Source organism: Mesocricetus auratus, unplaced genomic scaffold, assembly GCF_017639785.1.
Source record: "Mesocricetus auratus isolate SY011 unplaced genomic scaffold, BCM_Maur_2.0 Super-Scaffold_100048, whole genome shotgun sequence".
Taxonomy (NCBI): Eukaryota; Metazoa; Chordata; class Mammalia; order Rodentia; family Cricetidae; genus Mesocricetus; species Mesocricetus auratus.
In genome coordinates, this window is record NW_024429225.1 from 4671041 (window position 1) to 4697870 (window position 26830).

General features: G+C 44.9%; 1 protein-coding gene across 1 annotated transcript in view; it reads left to right on the forward strand.

Moving 5' to 3' along the window:
• Window positions 1–26474, forward strand: part of Ptger2 (prostaglandin E receptor 2) — a 63038-nt gene extending 36564 nt beyond the window's left edge. The window contains exon 2 of the mRNA XM_021222825.2: window positions 25891–26474. Within this exon, the coding sequence (XP_021078484.1) occupies window positions 25891–25956 (66 nt within the window). The 3' untranslated portion in view covers window positions 25957–26474. The remainder of the gene's footprint in view (window positions 1–25890) is intronic.
• The last annotated feature ends 356 nt before the right edge of the window (window positions 26475–26830 follow it).

Genomic DNA, 26830 nt, shown 5'->3' on the forward strand with positions numbered 1-26830 from the left:
CAACAGAACATTACTTGAATTCCCCAAAGTAATACTTCTGGGGGAGTATTAACCATTAGCCAGAACTCCTCCAGTTTGCTGGATTCTCAGGGAGCAATGCCAAGACATCTTGTCTCTTCTGTTCAAGAAGAGATGGTGGGCATCCCTCATCCTCCTTGGAATAGTCAGGCAGATCCTGGCTTTTCACACTTTTACCCTTTATAGATGAAGCAAGCAATAGACACTATTATATTACTGAAACCTCTGAGAACACTGAGCAGTATAGAAAGTAACATATAAATATACCATACCTAAAAGCCAGAATTTTACATTTTGACATGATTGCTTTGCTTATTTAACAAAATTTTACATTTTGACATGATTGCTTTGCTTATTTAACAATAAACATCACAGTAGGCTTCAGTTCCTTTTATGTATGAATATGATAGAGAGAGAGAATGGCTTGATACACTTTTAAGCTATTTCTACAATAAACTATGCACATGTTACCATCCTATAAGTATCACCCTTCAAAGTATGTTTGTCACTTCATAAGTATTTTTCACGACTCTCAAATACAGATATAATTTATTCATTTTAACTATCGACTATATCCTTTAAGGAGAAGAATACTACCATTTGATTATTTCTCCTCCTGGTGGGCATTTCAAATATAAACTTGTAGGTTGCCCAGTTTGCTGCTGTGGTGAGCACTCTGTATTGTGTGAGATCGATGTGTGCAAGACTTTCTCAGGATATATGTGAAGTGGAATGTCTGTGCATCTAGCTTTTCATCTAAACCTGACCCCACAGCATAGCCTGTCTTTTAAGTGCTTTGATCTTGGCTGTGACAGACAAATCCAGCAGAATTGGTACAGGAGATAACACATTATGGATTAAATAATTCATGAAGTCATGTGCTTCGTTATCTTTTAATTTTGCTCATCACTTAGTGACTGTGGACTTAAATTTTGAATTATAAGTTAATGGCCTGCCCAAACTTATAGCACATATAAGTATACAAGTTATCATACGGCAAGAACGCTCTCCCATCAATCTTTGCACACCCACATAACAAAGTTCAGGTCCCCTTGAGATGCCTGGGATCACAACCTCTCCCCATCTTTCACCTGTCTGTCAAGCTGTGTAAGTCTCTCACTTTATGCTAAGAAGGGCTCATTCCATGTTTTCCATCTTCACAAGGAAGCCAGAGTTACCACATGACTTGCCTAATGTCTGCTGTATCTTAGTGTGTGAGCTGTCCTGTAGTTTCTCCACTGCAGTCATTCAAAGGGTGTCCTTAGTCCAGAGTGCAGCTGAGCCCACCTGTAGAGTGTGCACTTGAAAACGAATAAACATGACCTTCACGATTAGCACACTCAAATGTCTCCTTTCGAGTATTCATACGTGCAAACGGTCACCTAGAAAGACATGGCAGAAGATAATCCAATGTGGGGGACAAAGGGAATGGAAGAGCAGCGTAAATTACGAGTTGACGATGCTCTCCACTGATGGCTTGTAGCTGTGCCTTCCCTGCCATTTGTCACCGTCTGATTTTCCATCCACAAAGGATGCAATGCCATGGTTCTCTCACTCCTTCCTGGGGGAGATGTGAAAGCCGGAATGTTGCTTCAGTCAACTCATTAAAATGTCAGTTTTATTGAATTGATCTAATCCGATTACTCGAGACAAACCAGGTTGTCTTGACTGAGACCGCCATTAGATTGCGTTATCTCTGTTATCTCCCAGAAGTGCAGGCAGGACAAGTGGAGTCTGTTCTGCATCTCTGACCTCACAAGCATCCTCTAAAGGACCTGGCATCCTCTAGTACGGACCAGGCATACTCATTTCCTACCTCTTGCTGCCACGTGATGTCTCTCTGTGTAAGCCACATCAAAAGGAAGCCACCCGAGATCTGTACGCCCTTGCCAGTAACTACAAAACTGAATAATCAGTTTCTGTGGGCCAAAGTGGGATACGATAAAGGTTACTCATCCACTACCTATATAATTTTAGTTTCTATGCAGATGATATGTGTCTCTGAAACATTTTAAAGACACCAAGATTCAACTCCTGGCACATCATATAAACTGGGTTTTCTTTTTCCAATCGCAATCAATCAAGGTTTTATTGTTTCTTTTCTGTGATGATCCTACTATGTATCTTTTCATAGATTTCCCTAAAGATGTTTACATGTCATAGATTTTTAGGGTCAAAAATTGTATGTAAAGCAAAGTTGCATTGCTAGTTTGCACTTCAACTGAATCCTATCAGTTAAAAGCCACTGGCTTGGGCAAATTCCATTTATGGTAAAGCCTCAGAGGTGGAGATCCAAACCCAGGGGTAGCTGGGGCCTTTTAATACTTAATGGGTGCCAGGAACTTATTCAGTGTGATATTCTATGTGTTCATTCAGCCCATAACTACATGAGGGAGATGCTATTACTACCTCACTTCACAGGTGAGGTATGCAGAGTTACAAAGATCTGTCACATGTGATATTGTGCATTAGAAATGAGCCAGTATTGTATGTCCTTCCTGAGCCAGCTACCTATATGTTAGCTATGACTTATAGCTCTCAAGGAGACGGCATCTCTTACAGAGTTATTTCATGATTGGAGCCACAGTGTCAGTTTCAAAATGCCGAGGAAAATATAAAGAAAGTCAGGTGTGGGCCCCATAAATCTCTCTGGAGCAACTGTAAAGGTCCTCCCACCTCCCCAAAAAGAGGGCGTCTTAAAGTGAGGAGAAGGATGGGAGGGTAGGGCAAAGGAGGGGAAGAGGAGAGGGACAACACTAGGAATGCTTGGAAAAGCCACATGGAAACCCCGCTGTTTCATAAGGGGTGTGTGTGTGTGTGTGTGTGTGTGTGTGTGTGTGTGTGTGTGTTTAATTGAGGTACCATACACGAAGGGTTATACTCCTTCCAGAAGCCATAGGTTGCTCAATTAAAAGCCCAGAGAGAAGCCAAGTGTGGATATTGCCCTCAAGCTGTGGTTCAAAGGGGTCATGGAGACTCCCAAAACAATACAAGCTACTATTCTGCTCTTAGCTGCCCACCAGAGCTTGATAGTAAAACTCTTTTGCTGAACACATCACAGAGATTTTTCATGAGACACAGGGTAATCAACTTCTACTGGCCAGTAAGCTTCCTCCTCAGGGGCTGGATTTGCTAGCACAGAAGGTGCTGTGCAGGCTGCTGGAGGAATAAAGTCATAGTCAGTCATACCAATCTGTGAATTACAATAATGATCAGCACACAAGATACAGCGATGCTATCCGTTAAAAGCCACTGGCTTGGGCAAAGTGTTATGGGGTAATCAACCACTTTCTGATTGGATTAAAGTTTACTGTCTGCAAGAGGAAATGTGTGTCTGGTACTGCAAATCTGGCCAAGAATCCATGGTTGGGAAGCTCACAGGCCCCAGGGATGAACCCATTACTTACTATTATTCTGATAAATGGACATAGTGTCAAACTACCCTATAAAATCCTATATTTCTAGCATAGATTAGCTAAACTCACAAACCTCCTCAGAGAAGTGGTTTTGTGCCACAAATATGATTAACACAGACATTTACACCTAGCCAAAGTGGAAAGATTGTCACTGGAGTGGTCGGCCATAAATGGGATATCTATATCACACACATACATACACCTTGTAACACCAATAATAAAAACCCAGAGACTGGGACATCCTTATCACACACACACACACACACACACACACACACACACACACACACACCTATAACACCAAAAATAAAATCCAGAGACAGATATTTGGGTTAAAGTTGAAGATCAGCAAAGCAAAGCAACCAGCCACTAGCTCTCACCTCTACCTCAAACCGAATGGGGGATCCTCTCTCCAGATTCTTCAGACTGCATCTCTCTCTTGGTTCCTCCTGCCTCATATTCTTCTCTCTTCCCAGTCATATCACTCCTGTCTCCACCTCCTTAGTCCTGTGATTAAAGGCATGGGATCGCAAGTGCTAAGATCACCTTTGTTTGAGCTCTGTTTCTCTCTAGACTGGATCAATTTTGTGTAGCTCAGAGTGGCCTTGAGCTCATAGAGATCTGTCTGCCTCTGTCTCTGGGTTTAAAGTTGTGTACCACCACTGCCTGGCCTCCAGCAACACCCTATGGCTAGCTAGTGTGGCTAGGTTTGAATGCTGATCTTTAGGCAAGATTTATTGGTTAGATCATAAACAAAACCCTGAGACTCAGTGACTATCTCAGAAGAGGAGGCTAAAAGATTGTAAGAACCAGAGGTTAAAGAGGACCACAGCAAAAACAGTGTCTTCTGGACATGATAGGTTCCCTGCACTCATGAATTCACGGCACCTGGGGTTGCCTGCACAGACCCGCACAACATTAAGTAAGTCAACATTCTAGATGGAGGGGGAAGAGGTTGATAAGATCCCTTCCTTAATGGGGAACTATGGAAAGTTGATGGCTTCTGGGGAAGGGGGATCATTTTTCTTTAAGGTTGTAGCCCCTGTTAGGTCACCCATACTTCAGTAAATGGTCTTCTACCCAGAAGAATACAGGCAGCACAAATTGGATCTAATGGATTATAAAGAAAAGGGAAGACATGTTGCTTGGAGGGTAATGAAGGTGAGGTGAGCTCATCTGGGATGAGCTGGGAGCAGAAGTAGAGTCAATGTAATCAAAATTCACTGTGTACTGCTTGGTTTTGTGTGTCAACTTGGCACAAGCTAGACTCATCAGAGAGGAAGGAGCCTCGGTTGAGGAAATGCCTCCATGAGATTCAGCTGTAAGGCATTTTCTCAACTAGTGGTCAATGGGGGAGAGTCCAGCCCATAGTGAGTGGTGCCATCCATGGCGTGGTGGCCCTGGCTTCTTCAAGAAAGCAGGCTGAGCAATCCAGGAGAACAAGCCAGTAAGCAGCTCTCCATGGCCTCTGCATCAGCTGCTGCCTCCAGATTCCAGCCTGCTTGAGTTCTTCCAATGATGGACTGTGATCTGGAAGTGTAAGCCAATAAATCCTTTCCTCCCTAACTTGCTTTTTGGTCATGGTGTTTCACGGCAGCAGTAGAAAACCTTAAGACACATTGTAATAATTAAGAAAACATTCTATGTACAAGTCCTCCTCTAGCCAAGGATGTGGCTCTTTGGGAGGACGCTTGCCCTTCATGCACAAAGCCCGGGTTTGATCACTGGCTATAGCCATTTGCTTCCCTCCATACCTGGTGTAAAACTCAGAAAGCAAGGTGCTGTCTCTCACAGCCCTAGCCTGTGGACCTCCTCTAACCCAGGCAATTTAGGAAACAGGTCTGGCTTTCTGGATTTTTCTCTAGGCAACTGTTCAGTTGGATTTATAACTCTCCATTATAACCCTTGTACCACTAATAGGTGGGAAGAGATCTTCTGGTTGAATGAATTTGAAAAAAAGTAACACTGTATTGAAAATGAATATATTGAAGACTCATGGAAGCCCTGAAGTTTGAGGCAAATTTAAGTTTATATAGGCTTGCTTTCCCAAGCTTGCACCTTAATGTTTCCATGGGATGCCATTTGGGCCTAGAGTTTTAGAATAAAGCTGATCCACGGTACCTTCAGATGGATGTGGAAAGAAACAGGTCCCTGATCTGCCACACCTAGAACACATTCTACAAACACAGTTACAACACCACACCCCTGTTGTCATCATGGTACCTTCAGATGCATGTGGAAAGAAACAGGTCCCTGATCTGCCACACCTAGAACACATTCTACAAACACAGTTACAACACCACACCCCTGTTGTCATCATGCCTGTCCTCCTCCTGTCCCAGGCCTGTCCTGTCCCTGTTCCTGTGCCCCCCACCCTATTCCTGTCCCCCATACCCTCTGCCCTGTCTCCTGTCCCCAGTCTCCCGCCTGGCCATTGGAAGGCCTTATCTGCAACCCAGTTCCTCTCACCTGACCACGGGAAAGCCTTGCCCTCTGGACTCCTTGGCAGGGTATCGTTTTGAGGCCAGTGTTTGACACTTCCAGACCATGGTTTGACTTCCTAAGTCCCCTTGGACTTTTCTGACCAACAACTTGGTGTGTGGCCCTGAGCAACTTGAAAATGGGCCACTGGGTTCTGACTCCCAGAGCTTCGGAGGGCGGGGAAACATTGTGTTTGGAGTTTCAGAAAATCCTAGGGAACATTCATACAATAAGCAATGAGTCATAGCCATCCGTGATAGACAGGAAACACGCTGTCCTATGGCTTGCTCTCCAATGGGGAGCTAAATCGAATTACGTTCATTCCTACACTGTGCTACTTGGAGCTTCTAAGAGTCTGAGAAACCTGGATATCACAAGGCAAGCCACAAATGAGCTTTTCTGCTAAGTCATGTCACTAATAGAAAAAGTCCTCTGTGGCCAAACTCAACATCCAGTTCCCAGTCCACCAACATTCAAACCAGGCAGGCACTGTCTCACAGTTACAGCCTTCACCCAAACTCTCCAACAGGCCGAGGGTCTATGATCTTTTTAAGAATGAAGACTGGTTGAGGCTTCCATCTAACTGGAGCAGAGCAGCTCACAGGAGAAGCCACTTGCTTGACGGCTTATTTCCTTTTCTGGTATTGAGAAAAAGTGAGAACTGGGATGGTTTTGCAGTTGTTGCCAGCTGTTGGCATGCTCTCAAGGATGGTGCACAGAATTAAGTGTCTAAGCTGCAGTTCTCACGATGAATACTCGGACACCACATATTAGGTTATGAAGGCAGTGATCCCATGCTGCTATTGTAGCAAGTGAAATGGGCATGCTGCAAACAGGAATGACTATGTAAACGCAGTAGGCTCTCTTCATTTCTGACTTTAGTTTCTAGAAATAAAGAAATTTTTAAAAAATGAGTGCCATAAACTTCTCATCTCATTGCTTAGTCTTCATAGGCTAGGAACTTGTTACGTAGACTACCAGGCTGGCCTCAAACTCACAGAGACCCTTCTGTCTTTGTCTCCTGGGTGCTGAAATATTAAAAGTGTGCACCACCACACCTGGCTTCCTAAACTTCTTTTAAGTTGTGACAGTCTATGAATATGCTATAGACTAATCTAAAATTGGAAATGAAGGCCAGGAATAAAACCCAATAGTGGAGCAGGAGGACCTAACTTCAGTTCCTAGCAATGCATGCACACAGACAAACAGACACACAGACACAGACACAGACACAGACACAGACACATCTGGACGGCACTAATTTCCTATGTCCAACCCAACTGGCCTCCTCTTAGTGTTTGCTCTCCTTAGGCTTGCTACAACTTGGGGTACACTGTGAAATTAAGCTTTTGCTCTTCTCTTATCCTTTTAAACACCTGAGCACCAACAGTTCCACTAAGGGAACTGCTGTAGAAAGGAGAACTCAACAGTCACATGTAACAGAACCCCAAAACCCAGCTACCGTGGTTTCCTATTTCTGTGAGTTTGACTTGGAATTTGAAGGCTAGAATTCTCTGTACTACAAGCATGGAAAAACCAAGGATACTGTCTAGAAAATGAAGCCATGAAGAACTGGCTTATAGATTCATGACATTAACCGGCCCAGCATAATGGCTAATCAGCGGGGAGCAGCCTCAGGAGCTGAGTCTGAGCATCAGGAACTGTTTCAGCTATAGTTACAATTGCTGCAACAAAACACCATGACCAAAAGCCAAGTTGGGGAGGAAAGAGTTTATTTGACTTACTCTTCCATGTTGATGTTTCTCACTGAAGGAAGTCAGGACAATACTTTAAACAGGGTGGGAACCTGGAGTCAGGATCTGAGGCAGAGGCCATAGAGGAGTGCTGCTTGCTGGTTTGCTCAACCTGCTGTTTTACAGAACCCAGGATCACCAGCCCAGGGCTGGCATCACCCACAATGGGCTGGGGCCCTCCCCTATTTATCTAGGATTAAGAAAATGCCCTACAGCTGGGTCTTATGGAGGCATTTTCTCCATTGAGACTCTCACCTTTCAGATGACTCGCTTGTGTCTGTGAGTTGATATAAAATTAGCCAGGACAGGAACTGTGACACCAGATGTTCTATTCCTGTTTAGTTCTGCACATGAAAGAAGCAAGAGTATGAAAAAGCCACAGTAGTCGCCTGCAGCATTGACTCCATTCAGCTCTTCCCAGGCTCTACAAACGCCAGGCCAGGTGTCAACTGTGTACACAAAACACTGGCCGCCCATACTTCTGTGATTTGAAGATGAGATGGCAACAATGTGTAAGGAAAGGACAGTTACTGTAAACCTTTGCTTTTACATTTTATTCTTCCGTGTGACTCTGAGTGGGGGCGGCACATGAATTCAGGGTTGCTAGAGAGAATGATCTTTAAAAAAGCAGGGAGGGAGGACAGCAGTCAGAAGTTAACTACTTCATTGGAAGACGTCTGATGCTTCTGTCAGAGGATGCTCTGTAGAGGGTAAGTCTAGAACAACAGGCAGTGTGAGAGGAAAGACACTGGAACCCAGCCTAAGAGCTCCAGAGGAGGTGGAGAGTCATTAGGGCTGGAGGAACACGACAACAGGAAGGGGGAGGGGAGGAGGGAGCAACTAGCTTTGGCAAACATAAATGAAGTGAACAAATGGAAAAAATAAGCAAAGATGAATAAAAACTTTGAAGTGGGTGACCAGAAGGATGATACTATGTATCATTACCAAAAGCAACCATGGAACTTGGAAAGGGACGGAGAATGAAGAGGGGTAGAAAGGAAAGCTATGAGTTCAGTGTTGAGTATGTCGACTTAGAAGTGTCTACATGGCATCCAGGAGCAAGCTTCTGGCAGCAAGTGGACAAAGATGAGAAGAAAAAATCAACCAGTTATAGCTGGGTAAAGAAATGGGTGTGGCCCAGCACAAAGGAACGACTCCATGAGTAGACCGGGCGAAAAATAATAGCCCATCAAATAACATCGCTGAGCCCTTTCTCGCTAGGTCCTAAGCTGTAGCAGTAATGGTAACATTGCTTTCATGAAATTTGTTTTCTAGGATGTAAAACAAAGAGAAGTTTGGAGAACACCCACTCTTAAAGAATGGAAGGGATACAGAGCAAGACAGGTAGCAGAAAGAAAGAAGATATCTCAACAAATAATGATGAACAGGAGAGGAGATCAGTGTGTTATAATTACTCCATTGACATGCTCGCCTTGAGCCTGCTAAGCATGAGGCTGCATCTGAACACCAGAAGAGAGGTGCACCCACCTAGAGAAAGCATTTATTCCAGTAATGGGAAGCAAAGGTCAACAAAGAAATGGTGGTGGTTTGAATAATGGCCCCTAAAGGCTCTTACGTTTGAGTGCTTAGTTATCTGGGGGTGACACTATTTAGAAGGATTAGTAGGTGTGGCCTCATTGGAGGAAGTGTGTCACTAGGAGTGGGTTTTGAGGTTTCAGAAGCCCGAACCAGGCCCAGTGGCTGCCTGTGGATCTAGATGTAGAATTCTCAGCTCCCTCTCCAACACCGTGTCTGCCTGGATGCCACCACACTCCCCTCTGTGGTGATAATGGACTAAAGCTCTGAAGCTGTAGCAAGTCCCAATTAAATGCTTTCTTTGACAAGAGTTGTCTGGCCACGGTGTGTCTTCACAGCAACAGAACACTGACTAAGACAAGCAGTTACTCACTGCCACAGTTACCGTGTGTAACAAACGTGATGATGATGCTGTATTTGGATATGATAGATGCATCCTCTATAGTTCAGGTGATGCAGACCTGGTCTCCAGTTCAGTATCCGGAGGTGGGACTTTGGGGAAGTTACTGATTCCTCAAGGTTCTGGCTCTACCAATAATGGGTTAATCCAATGATGGATTCAAATTTTGATGACATTCCTCAAAGTGGTGGAAACTAGGAGGTGTGGTCCAGGAGGAGAAAGCAGGTCACTGGGAACATGGCATCCTATCTTGCTCTCTGTCTTCCATCTGCCACAAGGGGAAGAAACTCTCTTCTACTTCATAGTCTCTGCCATGATGTTCTGCCTCGCCATAGCCCAGAAAAAAAAAAAGCAATGTCCATGGACTGATACCTCTGAAGCCACGAGCCAAAATACATTTTTTCTTTATATTCTAAGTTTTTTTTTTGTCACACAATAAAGGACTAGTTGAGACCTAAAAGCAGTGAAGGAAGGGGAGAGAACTTACATGAATTTACCAGCTACGACTCCTGATTGAAGACACTGAACACAGAGACCTGAAGATGGCAAGCCATCATTACTTTTACCAGCAGGGGAGAGTTCCAGGTAGAAAGAACAAACGAGAATGGAGACATGGCTTGAGCGTGATCTGCCCCACCAAAGTTCAGTTCCTCGATGCAGCGGTGTGGGAGGAGTTTGGGTCATCCTCACAGTGGATTATTAGCAGCTCTAGGAGATAAATGAGTTCTCACTATCATGGGACTAGCTCTGGTGCCCGGAAAGCAGCTTGTCACAAACCCTGTTTATTATCTCTGCACGGAGACGAGGGCCATTGTTATGGGTGGTGACAAAGGAGATAAGGAAGGAGCCAGGTCTGAGTTAGAATCAAAATTTGTTAACGTATATTAGCTATGAAGAAAAGGGGAATCAGGGCTGGGGAGACCTCTCGGTGGAAAAGTGCTTTGCTGGACAAGCATAAGGGCCTGAGTTCAAATCCTCACACCCACACGATGCCACACACAGTAGCTCCTCCTGTGAGCTGCAGCCGTGCATAGCAGCAAAGAGACCCAACAAACAGGATGGAGGGCGAGGACCAACACCTGAGGTTGTGCCCTCACCGCCATGTGCACGCTGTTGAGCCAGCAAGCCCTCGCACACCAGAAACATAAACACACACACACACACCAAGGGGAAAGAAAGGAGTCAAAGTGGTAGGAAGGGAGACCGTTTATTTTACAGTGAAGGAATGGAGACATAGATTGGAGGGACGAAGAGTTCCATTTGGGATCTATAAATCTGAGGGTGCCCAGGATGGATTACTAAATAACTGGGGTTGTTTTGTTTGGAGGAGGGAGGAAATTACATTTATAGGCAGGTCTTTCCATGGTCATTCTCCAGCTGTTTCTCACAGCCACTTCCCTGCCAACCCAAACAGACAGTCCCAAGGAGGATCCAGCTGTTAGATCTGGGCCCGTACCCAGTTTGGGGGTCTTGGCGTTGGGCATGGCTGCAGGTGCATACGGACACGGGAAATAAAGGGAGGTGCAGGGGAGATGCTCCCTCTCTTTTCGGGGTTCCGGTGGGGCCCCAGAAGCCACTGAGACCGACCTGGGTTGCCAGTTGCTCTTGTCAGTGCCTTTCCACACTAAATAGTCACCTTTATCCTCACTCAGTGTGGGATTTGCATTTCTCCAGAGGTATGTAAAATAAGGAGAGATTGTTTTAATAAAAAAGGGAAAAGGAAAGTCTCAGATAATAAATTGAAAGTACATTTTCTTTCAAGTTCTCTGGGATAAAAATGGAAAAACAATGTGTTTCTTTTATTAGAGACAAAAGCTTCACGAATAAAATGTTAACAATATGTGGGAATCTCTTTGCCAAGCAGGGTTACTTTGATGGTACAGCCAGTTGGCCACTCCTAAGTGACTCTTGCTGAGTGGGAAGGTTGAGTAATACACTTGCTACTTGATCTAAGCTTTTATTCATCCCCTATTAAACAAGGATATCTGGGGTATCTTTGTGCTAGGAGATGTGGGGTCTATAAGATCGTATGAAGCAAGTTATTTAACCCTTTGGAGAGATTAGGCATGGACAAAAAGACTAAAAGCAAAACTGTGTTAAGTGCCCAAATTCCTCACTAAGAACTGGGCTATGACACCTGAAGGAGGTGGCGTTTGGGCACAGAAGAAAGAAGAAAGAAAGAGGAGGCCTTGCTAAAGCAGGAAGACAGGAAGCTGTAGACTGGATTGTAAAACAGCCAAACACCCTGGGACTGAATTCTAAGTAAATGTGACAAAACAAGACATAGAGGCTGAAAGGTCGGTGAGAGCCAGATGAGGGGGGTCCTTGAGCATCAGGCGTGCGCTCTAGCCTAGACAGGACATGTCTTAGACATCTGAGCAAAGAATGCTATGACCCAAGCAGCACCTAAGGAAGGAGCCTTGGTGAGGGTCAGAAGAGCGTTTAGAGGGGGAAGGGGAGGGGTCAAGTGGCCCAGACAGCTCAGTGTCTGAACACAGAGCTGAGTTAGCAGTGCCCGATAGAGACGTGGGAGCTGGGGAGAGGACTCACTGGGTACAGCACCTCCATTCGAGAGAGAGGACCTGAGTGTGGGTCCCCTGCATCCATAGGGAAAGCCAGGCACAACAGCATGGTCTTGTCATTCCAAGGCTGGGAAGGCACAGACAGGAGGACGCCCGGCTTGCTGACCAGCCAGTCCAGGCACTCAGTGGGCTCCAGGTTCAGTAAGAGATCCTGGTGGAGCACCACTGAGGAAGACTCCTAACATCACCCTCTGGCATCCACATGCACACAGAACGTTCTCCAGCATGCACCAGCCCACACACATGAGCATGTACATCCACACACCACATGAACACAGACACGCAGAAGGAGAGAAAAGATAAAGGAGGAGGAAAGGAGAAAGGGAAAGACATGCAAATTAAAAGGTACTAGCCGGGCAGTAGTGGCACACTTTAGTCTCAGCACTTAGTTCGAGGCCAGCCTGGTCTACAGAGCAAGTTCCAGGACAGCCAGGGCTACACAGAGAAACCCTGTCTCGAAAAACCAAAAGGAAGGAAAAGAAAAGAATAGAATAGAAAAGAAACCTAATATATAAAACCAATGAAAAGAAACCTAAGATTTAAAATCAATGATAGATTATCAGTGGACTCCTTTTTTCCCTTCAGATACTTGCATGTTACAGTCTATAAAGTGACTACTGCCTTGGAAAATAATTGCAGCAAAGCCACATTGTTCTAATTTTACAAATATGCTGAGTTTAGAATATGGAAAAACAAAGTGCAAAGAAAAACACCATGTTACCTCTAACCCTGATCCAGAGTTAACCTGCCCAATGCACAATGGTCTCAATGGTTTACTAGTATAAACAACAAACGTCACGGTAAACAGCCTTACTTCTGCTCACTTCTCTAAGTACTTTCTTACAGATTCCTCCACGTGGACTTGGGTGACCTGGATTTGCACCCCACCTGCCCTGTAGCAGAGTGTCTATTTCCTCCATACTCTCCTCTAATCCTGTATATTAATTTGTATTAATGCGTAACTGGGTTGGCTTTTCCCTGAGTGTAACTGATCATTGGTATCTTGTCTTCCGTAGTCACTCGATTGTGTCTCTTGACCCTTTTAGTTTTGGTTCTTCATCTCCTTCTTACTTTTAACTGTTTATATAGCAGGGTATTAATTCTTTATCTGTCATATACATGACAAATATCTCCCTCATTGTTTTCTTGCCTTTTGTGTTTGAATTAATTTTATGATTTTTGTGAATTATATTCTTATAAAATCTCCCCCACATTAATGAAAAAATAGTCACCTTTATTTTCTTAGAGCTTTAAATGAATCATCTATGTATATGTGTGTGTGTGTGAGTTTTGCATGTAGAAATTTTCTGAGTGTATTTTATTTCAGCATTTTCATATGTGAATAATTAAACATAACATTCTTCATGCCTTGTTTCATGGATTTTTTTACAGGAAGATGTAAATTGATGCTTTGAGTAAGTTTGGATAGACTTGCATTTTATAATGCCTATTTTAGAAATTAATAGTAATAAGTATAATAAGTAATGATCTTTTAAGGAATAAGGAATTCCAGAGAATATTAACTCAAGGCTCTATATTTTAGAGCATGGAACTTACACTTTGAAACTCAAATAATAAACTCAAATATTTATTGCATGTCTGCTATTTTTATAAAAATAAAGAATTAAAATACTAGAAAACCAAAAGACACCATATCTCCAAAGGCTTGCAACCAGCCTGATGGCACACACTGTGATCCTAGAACCCAGGAGGCAGAGGCAGGCAGGTCTCCGTGTGAGTTCAAGGCCAGGTTGGTCTCCATCAAAATTCTAAGTCAGTCAGAGCTACACAGTCAGACTCTGCCTTAAAAACAAAACAAAAGGCAAATTTACAGTCAACAAAGGACGGCTTTAGAGACAGAAAAATGGCAGTTCCCATTACAATGGACGGCATCATGAGTGTTTGTCATTAATGCACAACATGAAGGTGAAGAAAGGAAAGTCCAGCAAGAGTCCCTGCGGCTGGCAGAAGGACATGTTGAGCCTGGGCATGTCCAGCTTGAGCTGATAGTACGACGTCTGAATAGAGTAACGCAAAGATGTAGAACAAAAGTCAGATGGGACCAGAACAAGAGAAAAATCTTTAGAGGAGATTAGTAATGTAAGAGCTTGGACTGCTATATCAAAATATCATACGGAGAGTGGCTTGGCCAACGGGCATTTATTTCTCACAGTTGTGGTCACCACGAATTCTATTTTCACTTGGAGAGAGCCCTGCCCCATCCTGGCTTACAGATGGCTGCCATCCCACAGTATGCTCGGATGTGCTCTTCTCTGTGCTCCTGAGAGAAGAGAGGGCTCTGCTGTCTTTTCTCGTGCTGGCACTAAACCCACCTTGAGGTCCCCTGCCATGACCTCATCTAACTCCAGTACCTCATGAAAGCCTCGATCTATCTGTATGCTAGATTTCAGCATGCGAACTGGGTGTTGGAGGTCACAGACAGTGAGTGTATGGCCAGAGGAGCTCACAGAGGCACAGCTTAAGCCCTGGGTTGCGGCTGACTTCAGGAAACCGTAAGAAGAGTTAGAGAAAGAAAATCATGATGGCATCAGGGAGGCAGGGGAGTCTTCAACAGATTTAGAAGTGCTCGGGTAGGTTTATTCTTACAGAATAGTTCTGAGATTTTTTTTTTTTTTTTGGTTTTAAGAGACAGGGTTTCTCTGTATTGTTTTGGAGGCTATCGGTCCAGCCCGGCCTCGAACTTACAGAGATCCGCCTGCCTCTGCCTCCCGAGTGCTGGGATTAAAGGCATGCACCACCACCGCCCGGCTAGTTCTGAGATATTTTATTAAAAATAATTGGTAACTTCCTGGATAAAAAGCAAGTAACTTGCTTGGAGAGCTATCATGATTCAGACACACGACAGGCTACTATGTACGAAATACAGCCAGAAATGAAGCCAAGGAATAAAACAAATTCTGCAAACTAAATTCAAGACATATTATTCTAAAACACAGAGAGCTTAAGATAAATAGGTATAATTTCAAAACCCCCATGGCTGCACACCAAACTGCCCTTTCTGCTTTGAGAGAGCAGAAGGGAACAGGCGAGTGGCTGAGAGAACGGGAAGGGGTGAGCACTTTCGGAATGGGAGCTGAGGACCACATACAGCTCTCCAATCCTGCAGGGTAGCAAATGGGCAGGACAGTATGCTAACAATAACTATTAAAGCCGGGAAACCTCCTCTGGCGGAGGAGGAACAGAAACTAGAGACCTCTTGGGAGAAAAATGCTTGGTACCCTCGAGGTAAGGGAGTCTCAGATGAATCACAAATGGAAATCCCTCTTGCTTAATACCTTCCTTCTTGTTCTTCCATAAAAACATTGAACCCACTCACCTTCTACCCTCTGATTACCTGATCCTTGATTCTCCCCACACATTAAATTGAATGTTCATGACAAACCTTAGACTAAAGGGAATTTCGTACTGTATCATACCCAATATTGTTGGTCCAGACAGGATTTCTATTTCTACCTTCTCAACGATTCCCTGAATTAGCTACTTTTTTCCCAGCTATAACCAGAATACCTTCCTCCTTAAATGAGGATGAGTTTATTTTGGCAGGGATGGTACAGCAGAGCAGTTCAGTTCCCTCCACAGAGGGCCTGAGAATAAGGAAAGGAAATGTCAATGGCCAGCTTTTCCATCTGAGTCCACAGCCACCTACACTGAGGGCGGGTTGCTCCCCTCGGTTAATCCTTTCTGGAAATGCCCTTATAGACACAAAAGAGGCGTGTCTAATCCTTGGGTAAGTTAAACCTAGTTTTGTTGACAGTGAAGATTAGCAACATGTTCTCACAAGGGTTTTCATTATCTTTTTTCAACTGCCCTTGCAAAAATACATACTTGGATGGCATGCTACACTGTTTTTCTTATACACCCTTTAAGGAGCACAAGTCAACTGACTTACCTAGGAATTTCTGCATTTTCCTTTGTAAGCTATTTGTGACTTCACTCTCCTGAAGACAGTACATTCAATTAAGATTGCATGTAGCATGAAGATTTCCCTGTTGTCCTTCAGTTGGGGATAAGCATATTCCACTTTGTGAATAGAAAGTAGGTAATTCAAGTTGCCGAGAGAAAAGGAGGAGGAGGAGGAGGGGGAGGAGGAGGAGGAGGTCGGAGAAAAAGTCTCAAGGTTGCCGACAGCTTCACAACCCTGACTGAAACTCCTTTCTACTACTGATATGTATGTCTGTCCATAAGGTTCTTGAGACACCCGAATTCCCATGGTAATTTTCCATCGGGATTCTCTAGAGAGACAGAAGTGACAGGATGAATACATTGAAAGGGATTCAGGGGGTAAAGGTGCTTGCTGGTCAGTCCAGAAACCTAAGCTCCACCCCATGTAAAAGGAGAAGGAGAAGTCAGACAGAGGTGGTGGCACACGCTTTTAATCCCAGCACTCGGGAGACAGAGGCAGGCGGATCTCTGTGAGTTCCAGGCCACCCTGGGCTACAAAGCTACACAGAGAAACATGTCTCAAAAAACAAAACAAAAAGTGGAAGGAGAAAACTAACCCTGCAAAGCAATCCTGTGAGCTCCACACACACATCGTGGCACTCGGGTCCATGTGCACATTAAGTTTCATACTCATGGACAAGTTTCCCTCGTGCCCAGTCTCACCACTTCTATCTAAAGAAAAAGTTGCTTAAGGTATTCCAGGTGATTCCCTCCTAGCCTGTCTTTGTTTGCAACTCTTCTTTATTCATAAACAAAGCCAACTTCCTTGGCCTCCACTCCAGCTGCCACAGAAGTTCAAGAGTTCCTAAAGATTGTTCAAGACCAGAGTGAGGCCAGGATTGAGGTGTGCCACTGTATTGTCATAGACTGTGAGGGTGACGTCGAAGCTCAGCTACCTTGTCCAGGGTCTACCTTCAGTCTCTCTTTTCCAAACACTGGATTGTTATTAGTGCCTCTCAGAATGATTTTTGAAACTGATCCTCAACACTGATCACGATCAACATTCATGGGCCTATTGCTAAGAGCTAATGGCTACCTTCTTCATATACATTATTCCTTTGTAAAGATGAGAGGCTAAGTGGAAGAACCAGGACTCAATCCAGGGTGTCTAACTCCTCATGTGTTTCATTAAAAAATCAAGGTGGATTGCGAGCGTAGCAGACAGGCGGAGTGGGTGCCTAGTGTAAAGTTTGACCCCAGATTCCCAGTCACTAAAAAAAAAAAAAAAAAAAAAAAACAAGGCATGGTGGAGAGAAGAGGGACACTCTCTCCTCAGCCCTTGACAAGAGCGAGCGACAGAACACACTAGTGAGAAGAGACTGAGTGTTTGGCTGAAAGAGGAAGGAAACACAGCAAAGTAGGTAAGAGGCTAGAAAATGAAGATGGTTTCTAGCTGTTAGGAAGCAGCCCTGCTCCCCTCCTCCCTGTCCAGCACGCTTCCTTCCTGCTCCTGCCCAACCGTGTCCTGGAATGCCCTCTCTATTTTCCCTCTGCACACTCTGTCCACCCAGGAAGCTCCTCCAGCCCTCATCCCCTTCACTTTCCCTGACCACACACACACACACACACACACACACACACACACACACACCCCTCCACTACCCACTAGAATGCATAACCTCACACTGCTTGAGATTGTTACTTAGCACTTTGAGGTGTTTGGTGTTTCCTGCTTGTCCCTCCAAATCAGTGAAGAATTCTGATGCCCCAGGCCATGTGTCTACAACCATTCCTTGAAAAGTTAATCATATGTTGGACATTCCTTGAGCATTTGTTGACTCAAATACCATCCTTGCAAGGAAACGTCTAAGTGACCTTTGCATGAGTGAGGTATTAATCTTTAACTTTCTATTTGCATGTGGCATACTAATGACAGCCATTGTTTGAAACTGCTTCCAGAATTTCTGTTTACTAAGTATGGTTTGAATTAGTTCATGCAGACAAAAAAAAAAGCAACCATTTGCTTCCGGAAAACATTCTTTATAACATTATTACTGGCAACTCACACCGACATAATTTTAGCTGAACTTTGATCATAGATTCCTATTCTCCAAGTTTCTTTTGGAGCCAACTTTACCCTCCTGCAACTTCCTAAGACTGGCAGCTAAATCTTCACATGAAGTAGAAACAGCCACATGTTAAAAGAACAATCTAACTGGTAGTCCAATGTCTACGTCCATTTTTCTGCTTAGTGTTCTGTAAGCAGTAAAGTTGGGTTCCCAAATGTTCTCCATATGTATGAGACCAAGGGAATGAAATAATTTCCAACTGTGATCAGATGACAATATGGCCTATTTTCTGTCTTACTATCGAATGTTTGATATGAGTAGTGACAGGCAAATATATTTTACAAGGCAACATGAGGCTTTCCAGGTCAAAATCATCCCAGAATTCATAGCACATGGGTCCCAGAATTCTATCCGTGCCTAGAGTGTCATGGAATTCCAAGATCTTTGAAATACCCATCATAGAGTTTCTTAATGTTGATAAATTCTCATAGCACAATTTTGTAAAATTGTACAAATATCTTACATGAATTTGAACTGTTTTCCAAGTAGGTTTCAAGCTTTCTTTAAATAAAACATTTTTGCATTTCATTGTGTATTTTGTAACACTTATTCCCAGTTCTTTGAAACCATATCTCAGCGAATGTATTTGGTTCATGATTAAGCCGATAGATGTTTAAATTTTTTTTGTCAAACACCACAAGTATCTGTTTATTTGTTTTGGAACTTTGCATTCAGAGGCTGTTATCATCCTTTATTATGTTTTACTTTCAATTGTATAGGCTATAGTTGACCAGAGGAATGCTAGACTAAAAGAAGAGCTTTAACAGAAGCCTGAGAAGTGTTACCTTTCAACGGAATAAGGTCTGGTCCCATCCTAGATGTCCTTCCTCCTTGATCCAATGCTAGGTAGACACTCTGTATGACAGTCACTACCGCAAAGCTATGGGCTCCTGTGTTAGTCACTTTTCTTGTTGCTACAAATACCTGAAAAATCTCTTACACCCACTCAGGAAGGAAAAAATAGTTTTCTCCAACAGAGTCCTACTGGATATACAAACAGCACTTAAGGAAAGGCCCCAGGCTCAGTAGCAGATGGCCAACATAAAGTGAACTTAATGCTATTTTTGGAGGTGTGTGTGTGTTTCTTTGTTTGGGCATCTTTTACCTTACATGCCCTTTGCTTGTATATTATGATTTCCAGTTTTATGTGGTTTGTTTGTTTTTATGGATTGTGCTTTTCCTTTCTTGCATTTTTAATTTGCCTGTTTGAGAGAGAGAGAGGGAGGGAGAGAGAGAGAGAGAGAGAGAGAGAGGGAAAGAGGGAAAGAGAGAGAGAGAGAGGAGAGAGAGAAAAGAGAGAGAGCGGGAAAGTAGTGAGGATCTGGGAGGAGATGAGGGAACGAAATCGTGATCAGAATATATTGTGTGGGAAAAAAACATTTAAAGACAATAGCAATATAAGGAAGGGAGGGTCCATTTTGACTCACAGTTTGACAAGGTACGGTGTGTTGTAGAGAAGACATAGCAGCTAGAGTGGGAAGTCGATGGTCATGTGGTGCCATCAGCCAGGAAGCAGAGTGAGAGATGACTGCTGGCTTTTGTGTGTGGGGGGGGTCTTACTCAGTCTGTGCCTCTAGCCTATGGGACAGTGCCATCCACATTCAGGGTCAGCCTTTCCTCCTCAGATAAACGTCTCTGGAAATACCATCAGAGACATTCCCAGAGGTGTGTCTGCCAGGGGATTCCAAATCTAGTCAGGTTGACAGTGAAGATTAAGCATGGCAGCTTACACATACGACAGTACTTGAGTCTGTCTGCTGATGTCCCCTGCTCCTAGGAACATGGAAAGTTGTTATGAAATTCGTGACCCCTGCGAAAGACCATGGAGTCAATACAGATTATAATTAGTTAAATTTAGTGGTGCTGCCAGCAGAACAGCAGTTTCTGAGCCAAACTTGAGACTGCCTTGAAAAGGAAGGTAAGGGAAGGGTTTTTAAAGGCAAAACTCATAAGAAGACCTTGAGTTTCTGTAATTGAGAGCAAGCCAAGAGCTGTTCTGCTCTGCCTAGATTAGGTAGTCAAGATGGCCTCAAAATAGTCCTTGAATGTCTGCATAAGCTGGTTACAGAAGCCAAAAGGTAGTCATGGTGGAACAGTTGTGGGTGAGAGTCACTGAGTCAGGGTTTCTAGGAACTTATTTTATCTTCCAGGGACTGGAGTCAGAGACAAATGGCTAGTGGGTACCAAGATGGACGCCTGGCATAAAAGGGAGTTTCTTTAGCCATCACAGTGATTGCTGAGACAACATAACAGCTGGTACACTCACTAATCCCCACCCCGTTCTTAGTGTACCCTAGGTTTCTCCATTTCCCCAGTGACTGGTGGCCAGTGTGATCCACTGCATGCTATAATACGTCAGCCAATCAGCTCTGTCTTCCCCACCTCCACTTTCTTCTGTGTTCTCTCTTCTGCTCCCTGCAACCAGCCTTTCCTTAAGAACCATTGTCGGCCGGGCGGTGGTGGCGCACGCCTTTAATCCCAGCACTCGGGAGGCAGAGGCAGGCGGATCTCTGTGAGTTTGAGGCCGGGCTGGACCGACAGCCTCCAACACAATACAGAGAAACCCTGTCTCATAAAACAAAAAAAAAAAAAAAAAGAACCATTGTAAGGAGAGTGCGGTCTGAAGTTCTCTCCAGTGCTGACCTAGAACCACAGGAGCTCTGCTCTCTTCATTCCTGTCAGTTCCATAGCTACTTGCTGAAGCCGCTGCTCCCTCCCCTCTCCCTCACCTCTTCCTCCCCTCTCCCTCACCTCTTCCTCCCCTCCTTCCCTTCCCTTCTCATACCCAGCCCACATTAGGAAGCACCATGCCCCGCCCCTCCTGCGGATTTCACCAGGACTTGTGGGGGTGTCAGGACAGCGTAAGTGAGGGGTTGAGAGTGACAGAAAGGTAGGAGGAACTTTCATTTCTGAGATTGTAAGAAAATAAATTCTTGGAGTTCCCACTTGGTGGCTGGAATAAGCAGAATCAAAATGATGGGGAGTAATTGGTTTCTCTGGCCCATGATTACAATTTGGACATACAAAGGGACATTGTGAAGACTGGTCTAGAAAATGAAAACTGATTGGAAGAGACATTTACGATACGGAGTACGACGATGTCTAACCTGTAGTCAGGCCTAAGGTCCTCATCTCCTGTCCTTCTCCCTCCTCTCTACATGTGCTCCTCCATAAGCCAGGCTTGGTCGCTCTCCTATTGCTAGGAAGGTGCCATGACCAAGGGAACTTACAGAAGGAAGGGTTTATTGGGAGCTTCCAGTCGTAGAGGGTGAGTCCACACACACAGGGGAGGAGAGCGTGGCAGCAGACAGGCAGGCATGCACTGCAGCAGTAGCTAAGAGCTCACATGTGGAGAGAAAAACCACAAAGCAGAGAGAGATAGCAGGAATGGCATGGGCGTTTGAAACCTCGAAACCCATACCCAGTGACCACCCCCCCCCACAAGGCCACGCCTCCTAATCCTTTCAAATAGCTCCAGCATCTGGGGACCAAGCATTCAAATATATAAGCCTATGGGGGACGTTCTTATTCAAACCACCATAAGCTCATTGACTCATATAGTTACAATTCATGCATCTGTGCACACGGAGCAAAACCTACACAGTGGTTCTCAGCCTCCCTAATGCCACAACCCTTCAATACAGTTCCTCATGTTGTGGTGGCCCCCAACCATGAAAGCATTATCATTGCTACTCCATACCTGTAATTTTGTTACTGTTATGAATCATAATGTAAATATCTGTATTTTCCCATGGTCTTAGACAACTCCTATGGAAGGGTTGTTTGACTCCAAAGGGGTCTTGACCCACAGGCTGAGAACTGCTGCCCTAGTGGGACATCTGGTCTGAGTACCACACACATTCACCAAGCAAATGTGCATCTCAGCAGCTGAGGTCCACGCTTTTCACCTCAACAAGTTGCCCACAGAGATCTGCCTCTCCCCTTCTTACCAGACCAGGGCCAAGGCAAAGCATATTAAAAGGCATTTTTCCTGTAGGGAGGGAGGAGGAATTTGGATGTGCTAGTGGGTTTTCATCACCATGAGGCCATTCCAGAGGCAGTCAACATCTCACATTTTATTTTGACTCACCCCCCCCCTTTTTTTTTGGAACTAGCTCTTGTAGACCAGGTTGGTCTTGAACTCACAGAGATCCGCCTACCTCTGCCTCCAGTGTACTGGGATTAAAAGCGTGAGCCACCACGGCCCGGCTTGGCTCACCTTTTTGAAGGGTCTAGTCTGAGACTAGTTGGCCCTCCTTACTCGGACCTGTGGCCTTTGAGCAGAGTAAGGAGCAGAGAACTGCCAATCACCTCACAAGCCAGGGAAGAAGGCGGGGCTTGCTCTCTACAACCCCCTAAGGAGACTTACAGACCTCTCACAAGGTCCCACCCCTAATGGTTCCACACCTCCCAGTAGTGGTACCTTGAAGCTGAGTCTTGGTGGGGGGGGGGCATTCACTCCACCCCTTCTGCTGGGCACTGGAAGCATAGCTTCACAGCTCAGAGTTCTTGGCTCGGCTGCCAGGACGTGAGCTGAATTCTAAGGCAAGGCTGTCATTCCTGAGTGGAGGTTCCTCACCCAAATCACCCTTCCTGCTGCTATTTTCTTAGTCACCAAGCCGTGCCGTCAGTTCTCCCAGCAAGGGTTTCTTGACCCCCAGAGTAGATCAGGTGCCTCTCGGCACCCCGGGTTCCCCCTTCCTATGTGCAATGGCAATTCCCAGTACCGGCTCATTCTCACCGCTAGACCAGAGAGAGCTGGGAGAAATGAGGAAACCCAGCCACCTTGTTCAGCTGCTTCTTGCAGCGATGACCTTATCCCTCTCTGTATCTAAGCTTGCACAGATGTGGAAGAAATACTGTTGCTTTTTTTTTCTCCCTTTCACCATTTCATTTTTACTTTCAACTCCAACTCACACTGCCTTTCAGTTTCCTGGGGGAGGCTCCTAAGGTTTGGAGTTATCCGTGCCTGGGGCTCTGGAATCAGTAACGCGGTGCGATGCTTTCTCTTTTCTAAGCCCACAACCAGGAGAAGACCCTCCGCATACGCAAACGCTGGGAGAGTCCACCACCGCCATCTCCTGTCTCCATTAGGACACCACCCACGACTTCCTTAAGTACTCAAACCCTACACAACAAGGGGAAGTGCTTTGCAGGCGACTTCTGCTTTCTGCTCTCAGAAGCAAGATCGGAGTGAGACTCCCTGCTCAGATGAGAGAAGAGTTTTAGGGGGAAAAATCTTATCTCAGAAAAGTTTACAGCCACGTATCATGCCCCCCCTTAGTCCCACCTAAGTATTCACACCCCCATCCCAAGTACAGACATAGCCTGCAGGGTGAAAGACTTTTGCAGGTGGGATTGAGCTGGGGACCTTGGGTAAGCCTGAATCATCTGGGTGGAGTCGGTTCTTAAAAGAAAGAGATGGACAATAGAGTCAAAGAGAGGGAAGCCATAGGATGAAAGCAGAGGCCACCAAAAGGAGGTGTCACTCTGCTCCTTTTGAAGATAGAGGAGGGGGCCACAGAGTGGGAAATGCTGGCAAGGAAGTGTAGTGTCCTCTAGAGCTTCTGGAAACACAGGTCTGCACCTTGAGGTTAGCCCAGTGGGACTGAATTTGGACCTCTGTTCTCCAGAACAGTTGACATAATACATCTGTGTTGTTTTAAGCCACAAGTTTGTAATAAGTGGATCCATTAATAATAACAGGTCATGGGCTGGAGGAAGTTTTACACAGAAAATTCCAGAAATGTTTATACAATTGAATTCTCTTCCTCTTACAGGCGGAAATCAAAAAGCAGATACTAGCATACTGAATCTAAAATAAATGTGGTATGTTTAACCAGAAAGGAGTTTGGACAGTAATGTTTTAACTTCTAATTGTATTTCCCCTCCATCATCCAAGCGGTATCTAGAACTTTCCTTGTGCACAGCTTCCAGGGTGCAGATGAACTGCAGCTGGCAAGACGAAGACTATAGAGCTGAGCTTCTGTACACTTCAGGAGACCCGTAATCAGTTATAAGAGTCAGGGATTTATAGAGTGAGTTTGTTTGCTGGTTTTTTTTTTGGTTTTGTTTGTTTGTTTGTTTGAGACAGGGTTTGTCTGCGTAGCCCTGGCTGTCCTGGAATTTACTCTGTAGACCAGGCTGGTCTCAAACTCAGAGATCCACCTGCCTCTGCTTTCCTAGTGCTGGAATCAAAGGTATGCATTTTAAAAAGTTTCCAGAAATATTTTTTTAAAATATCATCAGACACAATCTGTCAGAATGCTGGGCATGGAGTTCATAGCCCAAGTGGCAGAGCAGAACTAACGTGCGATTAGTTCTTGCAACAGCAATTCTCCCCAAAAGAAAGGCCTTGTCAGCAGGAAGGCGACAGAGACTGCTGGACTCAGGTTGGCACTCACAGAGTCTGTGCTTTACATGCCCTGTCTCTGGACCCAGGCATGAAGGGGCAAGAGAGTAAGGTGACAGAGGGGACCCCTGAGCAAACTTGGGAAATTCCGGTACAGAAAGGACAGAGTAAAAATACAGGTGCAGGCGATCCAGCCCCACCACCGAGGACATGGGCAGGAGGTGCCCGTGAAGCCACTCAGCTTGGTGGGGAGCAGCATGCGGTACCCCAAGATCCTGCAGCCCAGAAGCACCCTCACCCTCGTTCCCCAGCAATAGGGTGAGACCTGATTGTTGCCTTATTTGTTAATCACAAACAGATTGCTTGACCAAGCCCCTACTTAAGTCTGTGCTATGAGTGAAATATTTCAGTTGGGGAGAGATGCAGACAATTACATTTCCTCATGTCAGATATCTGCAGCCTGATAAAAATGTATGTGGAAACCAAACATCTGTTATCCAAGGCTTGCATTCAGTTCGAAGAAGAAACTTCCATTTCATGGGACTCAAAGTGCTGGGGTTTTCTTATATAAAGGGAAAAAACCAAACTGTCCTCGTACACTATAATTTTCTCTCTTAGGCCAATGTAAAACTCGATTTTACAGAACTCTTAGGGTTTTTTATTACTTAGTGTGTATGTGTGCACACACGTGTCTGTGCATGCACACGTGTTCCAAATGAAAGCCTCAGGACAACTTGACGAGGTTGGTTTTTGCTTTCCACCGTGTAGGTCCCAGGAATCAAATTCAACTCAAGGCCTAGCAAGCGCTGTTACCCGCTTAACCATCTCACCAGCCCCAATTCTGATTCAAATATGCATCCTTTTATAACAAAAAGCGTTTCCCCCATTATCAAGCATGAGCCTTTCATTTCAATTCATGTATTGTTACATATCTTGAATAATGCTCTTAAAGATAAATTCATTATTTTATGTTTATGTGCCTGTGTGCAATTGTGTACCGTGTGTGTGTCCTGAAACTGGAGTTACAAGTGATTGTGAGCTACCCTGTGTGGGTGCTGGGAATGAAACCCAGGTCCTCTGGAAGAGCAGCCAGTGCTCTTAACCACTGAGCCACCTCTCCAGACCTTTACTGAAGAATTTTTGATACAGAAGAAATGTGGCCTTAATTCACACACAGCAAGAGACCCACAGTGATTGGTAGGTCCCAGGCCTTGTCTTTGGCACGCCCACCTGGCCTCCTGGTTCCCTGTAGCTGGTCTCGGGATCACAATCCATTCCATACTCTTTGTAACATTTTGTTTCTTCTCCACCCATTCTAGAAACACAAAGGAGTAGAAGGCTCTCCTGGCTGCTGCTTTTCAAACTTGACTGTGTGGCTCTTATGAAAACATCCGCTCCAGTCCAGCAGATGATGACCACCAGGGCCTGCCAGCCGCACTGGTGCCAGCTCCGGAGGAACGGTCCACAGCACACATCTCCCTCCTTACCTCCTGCGAGTGCAGAGTGCGGCTGGCCCACTATCTGCAGCTTCCACATCCACAGATCGGACCAACTGTGGCTTGAAAATCATTTTAAAATTTGAGTATGTGTCAAACATGTACAAATTCTCTCCCTGTCTTAAGTGCCTAGACAAATACGGTGTTACAACTGTTTACATGGCATTCGACCTGATGAGTAATCTAGAGCCGACTTCAAGTTTATGACAGGACTGCCTGGGAAACCTGTGGGACATGTGTGGGATTCATGAAAGATATGTGCCGGATATGACCGTGATTGCTGCTTTACGTAAGGGACTTGGGATTTGGCTCAGTAGCAGTCCTGGAACCACCTACCAAAAGATTGCCGTATTTGTATACTGTTAATATTTTAAAAACACATTTGAGATCATTAAGAAACAAAAGTGCCTATTGTCAAGTTTGGGTCTTAAATGTTCTCCAAAGCTGGTGCACCGAAGGCTCAGTCCTTGGCCGACAGCACTGGCCGACACAGGAGGCAGGACCTCACTGGAGGAGGTAGGGGACATGCCACTGAAGGGTGTGTTAGGACCCTTGCTCTCGCCTCTCTCCCTTCGCTGTGTGGCTGCTGTGAGGCGAGCAGCTTGCTCCTGTCACGATGTTACCTCAGGCCTAAAAGCTACTGGACTTGACAACACCAGCTGAATCCTCTCCTTTAGCTTCTCTCAGGAGGACAGAAAGTAACACACTGTTAGAGACTGACGTTCACTGGGCATGGTGTCCCTGTTAGTCACCATAATCATAT